This window comes from Triticum urartu, chromosome 7A (genome assembly GCF_056163025.1).
Source record: "Triticum urartu cultivar PI428250 chromosome 7A, HENAU_Tu73, whole genome shotgun sequence".
Classification (NCBI taxonomy): domain Eukaryota; kingdom Viridiplantae; phylum Streptophyta; class Magnoliopsida; order Poales; family Poaceae; genus Triticum; species Triticum urartu.
In genome coordinates, this window is record NC_141879.1 from 669012622 (window position 1) to 669024509 (window position 11888).

At 47.6% G+C, this 11888-nt stretch overlaps 1 protein-coding gene across 1 annotated transcript; it reads left to right on the forward strand.

Annotated features, from left to right (window-relative positions):
- The first annotated feature begins 943 nt into the window (after positions 1-943).
- Positions 944-6612, forward strand: EYE (conserved oligomeric Golgi complex component-related / COG complex component-like protein). Its single transcript, XM_087532632.1, has 10 exons — positions 944-1425; positions 2524-2613; positions 2727-2846; positions 2928-3029; positions 3124-3371; positions 3550-3695; positions 3813-4011; positions 4177-4843; positions 5475-5807; positions 6145-6612. The coding sequence occupies exons 1-10, from the start codon at positions 1138-1140 to the stop codon at positions 6421-6423; spliced, it is 2472 nt and encodes an 823-aa protein (XP_087388758.1). The 5' UTR covers positions 944-1137; the 3' UTR covers positions 6424-6612.
- The last annotated feature ends 5276 nt before the right edge of the window (positions 6613-11888 follow it).

Genomic DNA, 11888 nt, shown 5'->3' on the forward strand with positions numbered 1-11888 from the left:
ATTTTTGTGTTTTTTGCACGTTCTAGTGAGTTCATCAATAAGCTACATCATGTGCATGTTATACTTTGTATCAAAATAACATCACTTATGTTAACATCAGCGGTCATGAAAACTTCATGTATTCCACTACTTATGTATACATACACTTTGATTATTTTCAAATACTCATTTGCAATATGTTTAGTACCATCGTGTGTATACAAGTGCTCTGGTGAGTCTCTAAAATAATAAGTCTCTCGTGAAAAAAAACTAGAAATCTACTTAAGTAAGATTTATTACAACCTACATGATGTCCATCGGAGAGACACTGGCATCATAATGTGGCAGTTGATATATGCTATTAGATCATAGTGTGGACTAAAACTTATGCTAAAACATCCATTTTTTTGTCGTTCCGACGACCTGAGATTCAAAACCACATAATAACATTTCTTTTGGTCCTGGATTGAACAATTGAGAATATTATGTATGTAATAATCCCTTAAGAATTTTGAAAATAAAATTCGACAACAATTATAAGTGGAAATACTTTGGCTATAGTTATATCAGGATTTGCTGCGCTCGAATGTTCATCATTATGTTTCATTGTGTGTCAGCACACTTCAAACTTCATAGAGTTTTGATATGTTTTGTAGAGCTACAATATGTTTCATAGAGTTCCACCATGTTTGGGAATACAAATTCAAAAAGCTGTCGAAATGCATTCAAGACTGGCCTTGCTTCAAAGTCTTTGTCACCAGGAACGCAGATATGCAAACGGATTATAATGGTTTTTTTGGCCACGATAGTGAAGATTTTTGGTTATCCAAAAAATATCCTTTCCGGATGTGTTTCTCGCTTACCCCTGGGGAAAACGGAATAGTACATGATACCGTGACTAGTTCGCACAATACGTCTAACCTAAAGACGTTTTTCCCGTGAACTCCAACAAAGTGACTTGCCCCCGTGCCATGGTGGTCGTTGCTTCGGTGGCAACTGGCAAGTGAGGAGACGCGGAGGTGAGCAGGCAAGCCGCGCAGCAACAGCCTCCAAACTCCGAGGCGCCGTCCAATTCTCCGGCGGGCCGAGGTCGCCGCCGCGGAGGAGGAGGAAGGGCAGAGGGGAAGGCCCTCGCGGGGCGCGGCCCGGCGGAGGAAAATGGTGGTGGTGGACGCGTCGGAGTTCGGGGCGGAGGGGTTCGACCCGAAGCGGTGGATCAACGCGGCGCTGGACGCGCGGCACCCGTCCGAGCCGCTCGACCGCTTCCTCGCCGACGCCGAGGAGCGGCTCCGCGCCGCGGCCGACGACGCGGGGGCCGCGCTCGAGCGGGACAGCGCCGACGCGCTCCGCCGCGTCCCGCTCGCCTGCCGCGACGCGCTCAGGCTCCGCGACGACGCCCTCGCGCTGCGCTCCCACCTCGCCTCCGTCCTCCAGTCCCTCTCCCAGGCAGGTGCCCCCGCTCTTCCCACCGCCCCTCTGTCGTCCCCAGTCGGATCTGGATCTCGCGCGCGTTCGCGCCCGGCATGTATGTACTGTCGCGAAATCGAGACTCGTTTGGATGGGTGTTCTACAGTAGGTTATCGGTGCAAATGTGCTAATTCTCATACTGCAATTCAGGCTGGGAGTGGTTTAGCTATGATTCAGTTTGAGCATGTATGACTCCTTCATGCTTACAGTTAGGACTCTGCTGTCGCCACCATGTTTTTAACTGGATCTGGATCTCAAATTCCGAGGCCATGTCATTTGTATCTGTGTGGTCTTTGCCTTGTACATAGCATTTTGTTTCTAAGACAATAAAATTATTATGCTACGTCCATAACATAATGTTAGATAGCACTATCCAAAATAGTACCAAATTCACAGTTTAAGCTTTGATTTGATCTATTTGGCCTTTGGACGCACTGTCTCCTTTGTTGTTATGTGGAATTTGATCCCTCAACTTTCCTGGGCTTAGTGAAACCCTGCTAGATTTTGGTACTAAGTTAGAAAAATAAGGAAGAAGAACATATTAGTTTGGGATGCTACCATGTTTTGTACTTATATACTCCTACATCATAATTATGCACACAGAAAACTCTTGAGCATACTGTATAAAGTACATAGAAACTCACAAAATTCAGAGCTGATGTCCATGTAAACTGTGTCTAAGCATGTACGTTATTGCCATAAAATACTGAGACCTATAGTTCTAGTTAATTACATGTTTAGAATCTTCTCGAAAGAGCTGCAGCAGTAACATTTTTCTCCCAGTGTGATTGAGTGTGTACTTCTGACTGCAATGTAACTGTCTAATACAATTGTATGACTACAACAGCATTTTGTATGGCTTTTTTGCGGAATACAATTGGATTTGATTCATGCTAGATTATTTGGAATTATTGTTTCCTTATTCTAATGCAATGGGAACATTGGGAAGTATATATTAGTGAAGTTAAAAGCACACATGCCACCTGCATGTATCACGAACAAATTTCGCACACATTTTCAGCTTTATTTTGTAAATGTGTCTGTTAACCAAGTACTTATGATAATTTCTCCAACCAGGCTGAGGGCTCATCTGCTGAGTCAATAACTGCGCTAGCACGAATTGATACTGTGAAACAACGCATGGAAGCTGCATACACGACATTGCAGGTATGTTTTAATAGTATCTACCATGGCACGGCACATGTCACTAGAGTACCTGCTTTACTCAAGTGGTAAGTTCTTATCTAATAATTGTGAGATTCTGTTGGCTGGAACTGCAGGATGCAGCTGGACTAGCTCAGTTGAGCCAAAGTGTTGAGGATGTGTTTTCGAGTGGCGATCTTCCAAAAGCCGCAGAAACCCTGGCAACCATGAGACATTGCTTGTCAGCAGTTGGGGAGGTACTTTACTCTCCCCTCTCTCTTTCTCACCAAGCATCTATGCAGGGCCTTTTCATTTAGCTTGTTAAATGTTGCTTTCAGGTTGCAGAGTTTGCTAATGTGAGAAAGCAGCTTGAAGTATTGGAAGAAAGGCTGGACGAAATGGTTCAGCCCCGTTTATTGGATGCCCTTTCTAACCGCAAGGTTTCCGTCTCAAAATTAGCTCATTGTTAACACTCCATGAAACATCTTTATTTATTTTATTTTGAACCTCTTCCTGTGCAATTTTGGTTGAAAGATTGATGCCGTGCAAGATCTTCGTGGTATATTGACACGTATTGGGAGGTTCAAGTCACTAGAGGTGCAATACACTAAGATTCATATCAAGCCTCTGAAGAAACTCTGGGAAGATTTTGACCTAAAGCAAAGGGCCAACAGGGCAGAGGTGGAGAAGCGTGGTGGTGAAATCACTAGTGTCTCATTCTCAAGCTGGCTGCCAAGTTTCTATGATGAGACACTACTTTACCTTGAACAAGAATGGAAGTGGTATGTCCATGTGATCCTGTTTTCTTTTATTCTGTGTTGACAAATACTTGTTCTAAATTAAGTCACACACAAGGTGGCCCATGGCAGCAGTTTGTAACTAATCTTTGGGCCACATGAAAAATGTTTGCCCCACTGACTATCTATAAACTGTAGTGTTCTAAAATGCTAATACTTGCAGGTGCTTGACTGCATTCCCTGAAGAATACAGATCACTGGTCCCAAAAGTACTTGTGGAGACCATGAGTGAGTTGAATTCAAGCTTTGTCTCTCGTGTTAATGTAGCAACTGGGGATGCTGTTCCTGAAACCAGATCTGTTGCAAAAGGTATACTTCGCGTATTTGTTTGTTTATTGGCAAGTTATTGGTTATTTTTTCTTGTTTGTTGCGGAAGAGCACTTAGTTTTGTTCCTTAATTAGTTGATTTATTTTCTCTGTCTCCAGGTGTACTGGATGTTATATCAGGTGACTTGCCAAAAAGCATCAAATTGCAGAATAAACATCTTGCTGCACTAATCGAATTGCACAACATGACTGGCACTTTTGCTCGGAACATTCAGCACTTATTTTCAGAATCAGATCTTGGAGTTGTGCTGAATACATTGAAAGCTATTTATTCCCCATATGAAACCTTTAAGATGAGGTAAGCATTTAAAGTCGTTTTATCTGATAAAAGCAAAGGAAAGAAGATGAAAAAAACTTATGTCGCATCTTGTTACCTCCTGTATTTACAACAAGTTGTAGTTATTAATGCATAGCACTAAGCAGTTAGTTCTGTGTAGTGTATACTAAGTTTCATGTCATGTAGGTACGGGCAGATGGAGCGCGCTGTGCTTTCTGCTGCGATGGCCGGTATAGATATCCGTGGAGCCATCTCCCGTGGTTTAGGTGCACAAGGTATAGAGCTAAGTGAAACTGTCCGTAGGATGGAGGAATCCATCCCACAGATGATAGTACTTCTTGAAGCAGCTGTTGAGAGATGCATTAGTCTCACTGGTGGATCAGAGGCAGATGAACTGGTACTGGCTCTTGATGACGTCATGCTGCAATACATATCTAATCTACAAGAAACTTTGAAGTCCCTGAGGACGGTATGTGGGTTGGATAATACCACACATACTGATGCCTTGAAAAAAGATGCAGGATTAGAGAAAAAGGAAGCACCACGATTGGTGGATGTGTCTGAAGAGGAAGAATGGTCAATTGTCCAGGGTGCTTTGCAGGTTCTTACAGTTGCCGATTGCTTAACTAGCAGGACCTCAGTTTTCGAAGCTTCTTTAAGGGCTACTCTTGCCAGGATTGGAACAAACTTTTCTCTTTCCGGATTTGGTTCTAGCATGGATAAATCATCTGCTGGTACTGCTGATGACAACTCGGGAGCACCTCTGGGTGGGAGGGCAGCACTTGATATTGCAACCATTCGACTCACCAATCTACCAGACAAGTCTAAGAAACTCCTCACTGTGCTAGAACAGGTAAGTTATATGCTTCTAAAATGTCTTGCATTTAGTGTTACAACGCAGGGGTCAACTGTAAATCTGAACAATTAGCTAGTGACTGAACTTGCAAATGATGCATGTTAACCCTACTCTTATTTAAGTAGCAATCAAGTCCCGAGTTATTTGACTTTTGATCTGATGGTTCAGACCGCAGACTGCATTTTCTTATTGGGCTGAGTCAGCATATGTCTATTCTCTAGAAAATGATGGACTTCTGTGTTTGGTAAAATATGTATGCTTGATCATGTTATATGCTCTTTACATGGTTGCTCAAGATTGCTGATCATGAGCGAGTCCATGTATTTACTTTGAACAGAACATATGGAGTAAAACTGTTGGGTTTGATTTGATTATAATCTCTTGCTCCACATGAAATTTAGCAGCAACTTTCTTTTGTACTCCCTCTGTTCCTAAATATATGACGTGTTGGTAGTTCAATTTAAACTACCAAAACGTCATATATTTAGGAACGGAGGAAGTATTACATTAAGTTATTAGTATTCAGCTCTGGCATAGAACCTATTCATATACCTCTTGATTCTTGCACATAGAATTTATTTGCCCTTCATCCTCTGTTCATTTAAAGAAACTTGTTTCTGTTGTACAGTCAAAAGATCCAAGGTTCCACGCTCTTCCCATCACGTCACAAAGAGTTGCGGCCTTCTCAGACAAAGTAAACGAGCTTGTATATGATGTGCTCATTTCCAAAGTCCGGCAGCGTCTCTGTGAGATTGCCCGCCTCCCAATCTGGTCGTCCGTGGAGGAGCAGGGTGGTCTTCCTCTTCCAAGCTTCAGTGCGTACCCACAGTCATACGTGACCAGTGTCGGGGAGTATCTCCTCACTTTGCCACAGCAGTTGGAGCCTCTCGCTGAAGGCATCTCAGGCAGTGAGGCTGGCAATGATGAGGCTCAGTTCTTTGCTACAGAGTGGATATTCAAGGTAAGTGATACCACATTCGAAGTCACATAATCTGGACTTAGCATCTTCAATAAGAGTGTCCATTACCCTGTTTACTTGTAAAATATGCTGTCAACAAAATCAACCATGCTCCAATGCTTATTTTGTTTTATGTTGCAAATTATGTAGGGAACTGTGCGTTATACATATTGAAAATATGTGCATCACAATTGAACAGAACAATACATTAAATCCCCTCAACAGTCTTGTCATATTTACATAACAACAAATAATAAAAAAGCATGAAATCAAATGCTTTGAATTCAAAACATGCCGAAAATTATAGTATGTTTTCTTGACCTTCGTTTCCATGTCTCAGGTCGCCGAGGGTGCCACCGCCCTGTTCATGGAGCAGCTGCGCGGGATCCACTACATCACGGACCGGGGCGCCCAGCAGCTCGCGGCGGACATCGAGTACCTGAACAACGTCCTCTCGGCACTGTCGATGCCGATCCCTCCATTCCTCTCCACCTTCCACGCCTGCATCTCGACCCCGAGGGACCAGGTCCGCGACCTGATAAAATCGGATGGCGGGACCCAGCTGGACCTCCCCACCGCCCATCTCGTCTCCAAGATCCGGCGCATCTCGCTAGAGTAGTGAAACGATGCTGATCGCTGTGGTATTTTTGCAAATCGAAGTTAATGTAAAGGCATGCAATGTGCTCGTGTGACCTTTGCTTTTCTTCTTTTCCAACTTTTTGGTGACGGTGAGCTTTGACCTTGTAAGTTGTTAACTGCACTGCTTTCAGATATAAGTATAGAAATACCGCACTGTATTACAGAAGAATTTAGCACTTGCAGCCTGTCAGTAAGTTGACCAAAAAAGAAACAATAGGGAAATTGTTGGTCGGCAGGTGCCAGTGTTTAACCAGAAGTCGTACATGTGTTATGGAGACATATTAGTGGGGACGCGGCCTGTTGTTGCCTAGCTTTTCGGTTTTGTGTTTTGGATTTTCGGCAATTTAGTGATGGTGTAGGGTTTGGGTTTGAACATACTGTAGGGTTTATAGGGTTTTCCGTGGCTCATATGTACAAAACTTAGGCGGTATGTCTTTTTTTTTTTTGAGAATCAAGAGTAACTGAGTTACTCAAGAGAGGGGTGGGCGATCCCTGATCATCATGTCTCGTAGTCTGTCTGGTATTCCATCAATGATTAGTAGATCACCCTTCTGTCTAGCCTCAGCTGCTAGTTCGTGGGCCAAAGCGTTGCATTCCCTCCCAACCGAGGAGAATCTATGGCTGGTGAACAACGCCAGTGTCTCCTTTATGTCACAGATTACTCCAAAGCACGGGGAAAGGCAGGGACCAACAGAGGTCAGGTCCTTAATTACAGATTTGCAGTCCATTTCCACTTCAACCGGGCCCTTGTACACTGCGGCTAGCGTATGCAAACCCATCAGGGCTGCTCTCGCTTCGGCCTCTTCCACACTGCTCGATGCCTGTATCTGTTTCCCAACCGACAGAACAACCCGGCCACTGTGATCTCTGGCGACGGCACCCGCCCAGCATTCGCCTGACTGGCAGTAGGAAGCATCTGTATTCAGTTTGATAGATCCAAGTGGAGGAGCAGTCCACTGAATGCACCTCTGAACCGGCTCTTTGGGCATTTGGTTGGCCATTGTTGAACATGTGTACATGTACGTAGGTCTGGGTCCTGTATGCAATACCTGTTGTATCTGTCTCCCTCTGTATGTACGTGTATCTTAGGAGACAAGATATCGGTCGCACCCCTTGTACCTATATATATGTGCCTAGTGCACGATCAATCAATTATTGATGCACCAAATCATTCTCTACATGGTATCTATCGCAAGTCGATCTTCTAGCTTCCGCTAACCCTAGCCGCTGCCTCGGGCCGCCGCCGCCGCCTCCACCTCTCCTCCCCGCGCGCCCTCCCTCCACCGCGCGCCTCCTTCCCCACGCCGCATCGCCCGACGGGCCACCAGGCCCTATTCGCCGCGCAGAACGCCGCTCCTTACAGCGGCTACGGTGCCCCCCCCCGCCAGCGCCGGCCTACGGGTCCGCGCCGGCCTATGGCGCCGCCGCCGTGCCGGCTTATGGGGCCACGCCCGCCTATGGTGCCGCCGCTTCGGCCTTCAGGGCTGCTCCCGCACCGGCCTACGGAGGGTCCTACCCTCCTCAGGTGCCGCCGCCGTAGGACCCGGCCTTGCTCGAGGCCCTGCACTCCGCCCCATCACCGAGCTCCTATGGTGGCGGTGGTGACTGGTACATGGACTCGGGCGCCACTGCTCACATGACTGCTGAGGGAGTCCTGGATTAGGGGGTCTCCGGACAGCCGGACTATATCCTTTGGCCGGACTGTTGGACTATGAAGATACGAGATTGAAGACTTCGTCCCGTGTCCGGATGGGACTCTACTTGGCGTGGAAGGCAAGCTAGGCAATACGGATATGCATATCTCCTCCTTTGTAACCGACCTTGTGTAACCCTAGCCTCCTCCGGTGTCTATATAAACCGGAGGGTTTTAGTCCGTAGGACAACATACAATCATACCGTAGGCTAGCTTCTAGGGTTTAGCCTCTCCGATCTCGTGGTAGATCAACTCTTGTACTACTCATATTATCAAGAACAATCAAGCAGGACGTAGGGTTTTACCTCCATCAAGAGGGCCCGAACCTGGGTAAAACATCGTGTCCCCTGCCTCCTGTTACCATCCGCCTTAGACGCATAGTTCGGGACCCCCTACCCGAGATCCGCCGGTTTTGACACCGACATTGGTGCTTTCATTGAGAGTTCCTCTGTGTTGTCACCGTTTGGCTTGATGGCTCCTTCGATCATCGATAGCGATGCAGTCCAGGGTGAGACCTTTCTCCCCGGACAGATCTTTGTATTCGGCGACTTCGCACTGCGGGCCAACTCGCTTGGCCATCTGGAGCAGATCGAGAGTTACGCCCCTGGCCACCAGGTCAGGTTTGGAAGCTTAAACTACACGACCGACATCCGCGGAGACTTGATCTTCGACGGATTCGAGCCCCTGCCGAGTGCGCCGCACGGTCACGATGAGCATGATTTAGCTCTACCATCGGACAGTGTTCAGGAGACCGCACCGACAACCGCTCCGGCCCTCAATTCGGAGCCAATTGCGCCATCCCTGGACGGGTGGATAGACCCCGCCACGGAGGCCGTATTCTCAGCGGCGATCGAGCCGAGTATCGACCTTACCCTTCACGGGAGCCGTGACGCCGAACTACCGGATTCTTCCCCGGCCACGGACTCCGAACCGCCTGCGCCCGTGCCTATCGAATCCGACTGGGCGTCGATCATGGAGTTCACCTCCGCGGATATCTTTCAGCACTCGCCCTTCGGCGACATACTGAACTCATTAAGGTCTCTCCCTGTCAGGATTGGGATGCGGATGACGAAGAAATTCGCCGCCCACCCACCACCCACTTAGTAGCTACTGTCGATGATTTGACCGACATGCTCGACTTCGACTCCGAAGACATCGACGGTATGGACGACGATGCAGGAGACGAACAGGAACCACTGCCCACAGGGCACTGGACGCCCACTTCATCATATGATGTATACATGGTGGACGCACCCAAAGAAAACAACGACGAAGAGCGAAAGGACGCATCGAAGGGTTGTTCCCTCGAAAAGCAGTCAAAGCGGCGGCATAAGCGCCGCTCCAAATCCCGCCTCGGCAAAAATAGCGATCATATAAATCCAGCGATAGAGCAAGGTGAGCCAGCGGACGACAAACACGGCATTGAACCATCATCCGACCACGGCAACACGGAGAATCAAACCGAACAACCCGACTCCGTCAAAGATAACAGTCTGGATAACATCACACCGGACAGGCACCCGGAGCAACAGAATACCCATAAAAAGCTTCTTGCCACTGCGAGGAGTCTGAAAAAGCAGAAGCAAAAGCTCAGGGCTGCACAAGACACACTCAGAATCAGATGGAGTGAAGTACTCAACACTGAAGCGAAGCACGACGGTAATCGCCACACCAAGAGCTACCCAAAGCGAAAGTTGCTACCTGAATTCGATGAGGAGGCCTTAGATCCCCCGCAATCAAAAAACAGAACGACCATCTGGTCGGATAGACGACCTCGTGGCCAACATAAAGCGGCAAACGACGCCGCACATAAGCTAGTACGCGATCCACGTGAAGGCTCGCATAAAAAAGACGGCGCAACCAGATCCATCTACGGGCCACGCAAGCGTGCTCCAGCATGCAATACAACACAACAAACATCCCAACACCACGGTACACCCAAATACAGGGGTGCCGCACACCCCCTATGTTTCACCAATGAGGTGCTGGACCATGAATTTTCAGAGGGATTCAAACCCGTAAACATAGAGGCCTACGACGGAACGACAGACCCTGGGGTCTGGATTGAGGACTACATCCTCCATATCCATATGGCTCGAGGAGACGATCTCCATGCCATCAAGTACTTACCCCTCAAGCTCAAAGGGCCAGCTCGGCACTGGCTTAAAAGCCTCCCCGAAAACTCCATTGGAAGCTGGGAAGAGCTCGAAGACGCTTTTCGGACAAATTTTCAAGGGACCTATGCCCGACCTCCGGATGCAGACGATTTAAGTCATATAACTCAACAGCCCGGAGAGTCAGCCCGAAAACTTTGGAACAGGTTCCTCACTAAAAAGAACCAAATAGTCGACTGCCCAGACGCCGAAGCCTTAGCAGCTTTTAGGCACAGCGTTTGAGACGAATGGCTTGCCAGACACCTCAGCCAAGAAAAGCCGAGAACAATGGCAGCATTAACAAGCCTCATGACCCGCTTTTGCGCGGGCGAGGATAGCTGGTTAGCCCGATGCAGCACCAGCGACCCAAGTACATCCGAAGTCAGGGACGAAAACGGGAAACCACGGCGCAGCAAAAACAAGCGCCGGAATAAAGAAGACAGCCCGAAGAGCACGGCGGTAAACGCCAGATTCAGAAGCTCTCGGCCAGGTCAGCAAAAGCTGCCCTGCAAAGACAACAGAGACGAACTGTCCAGCCTAAACAAGATTCTGGATAAAATATGTCAGATCTACAACACCCCCGATAAACCTGCAAACCATACCCATAGAGAATGTTGGGTCTTCAAGCAGTCCGGCAAGCTCAACGCCGAACACAAGGGGCAGGATACACCAAGCGAAGACGAGGACGAGCCTCGCAAGCAAAGTACTGGGGAACAGAAGAAATTTCCACTAGAAGTCAAAACAGTAAACATGTTACATGTGACAAAGGGGAGAAACAAAGCAGCACTCCTAGAGACACATGCCCCAGGGCTTATCACCGCGGAGTTCTGCCACTGGTCGTCCCAACCGATCACCTTCGACCATCGGGATTACTCGGCAAGTATCCGGCGTGCAGGATGGGCTGCCTTGGTGTTAGACCCGATAATTGACGGATACCACTTCACACGAGTCCTGATGGACGGCGGCAGTAGTTTAAACCTGATATATCAGGACACAGTCCGCAAAATGAGGATAGACCCAACAAAAATTAGCCATAGCAATACTACCTTTAAAGGAGTAACGCCAGGCCCAGAAGCCCATTGCACGGGCTCCCTGCTACTAGAGGTCATATTCGGCCTCCCTGATAACTTCCGCAGTGAAAATTTAACCTTCCACATCGCTCCGTTCCAAAGCGGCTATCAAGCACTACTCGGACGCGAAGCTTTCGCTCGCTTTAACGTAATACCGCATTACGCTTCCCTCATGCTTAAGATGCCCGGTCCACGTGGCATCATTATAGTAAATGAAAACGCTACAAGAAATATGTCAAGTTGTGACCTTGACTATTGGTCACTGAAACGTCATTGTTTTTCATTTGCGACCTTTTTGTGACCAAAAACAGAAGGTCAAAAGCTGGCGGTCGTAAACTGAAATTAACGACCTTCTCTGTAAGAAGGTCGTAGACGTTTACGATCAAAATATGCCTATTGTTTTGTTTTGGTCACTAGCAGCCTCCCTAGGCCACGTAGGCATCCGACGTGGCAATCTGATGTGGCACAAGAATCAGCTCGGTCCAATTCGATTTTCTACATGGGCCTAGCCCACAGTTCAGCCCATTTA

Excerpts from the sequence above, each read along its gene's own strand:
- EYE (XM_087532632.1), top strand. The coding sequence starts at position 1,138 with ATGGTGGTGGTGGACGCGTCGGAGTTCGGGGCGGAGGGGTTCGACCCG. Across the intron at positions 1,426-2,523 it reads TCCTCCAGTCCCTCTCCCAG|GCTGAGGGCTCATCTGCTGA; the intron begins GCAGGTGCCCCC and ends TTCTCCAACCAG. Across the intron at positions 3,696-3,812 it reads AACCAGATCTGTTGCAAAAG|GTGTACTGGATGTTATATCA; the intron begins GTATACTTCGCG and ends CTCTGTCTCCAG.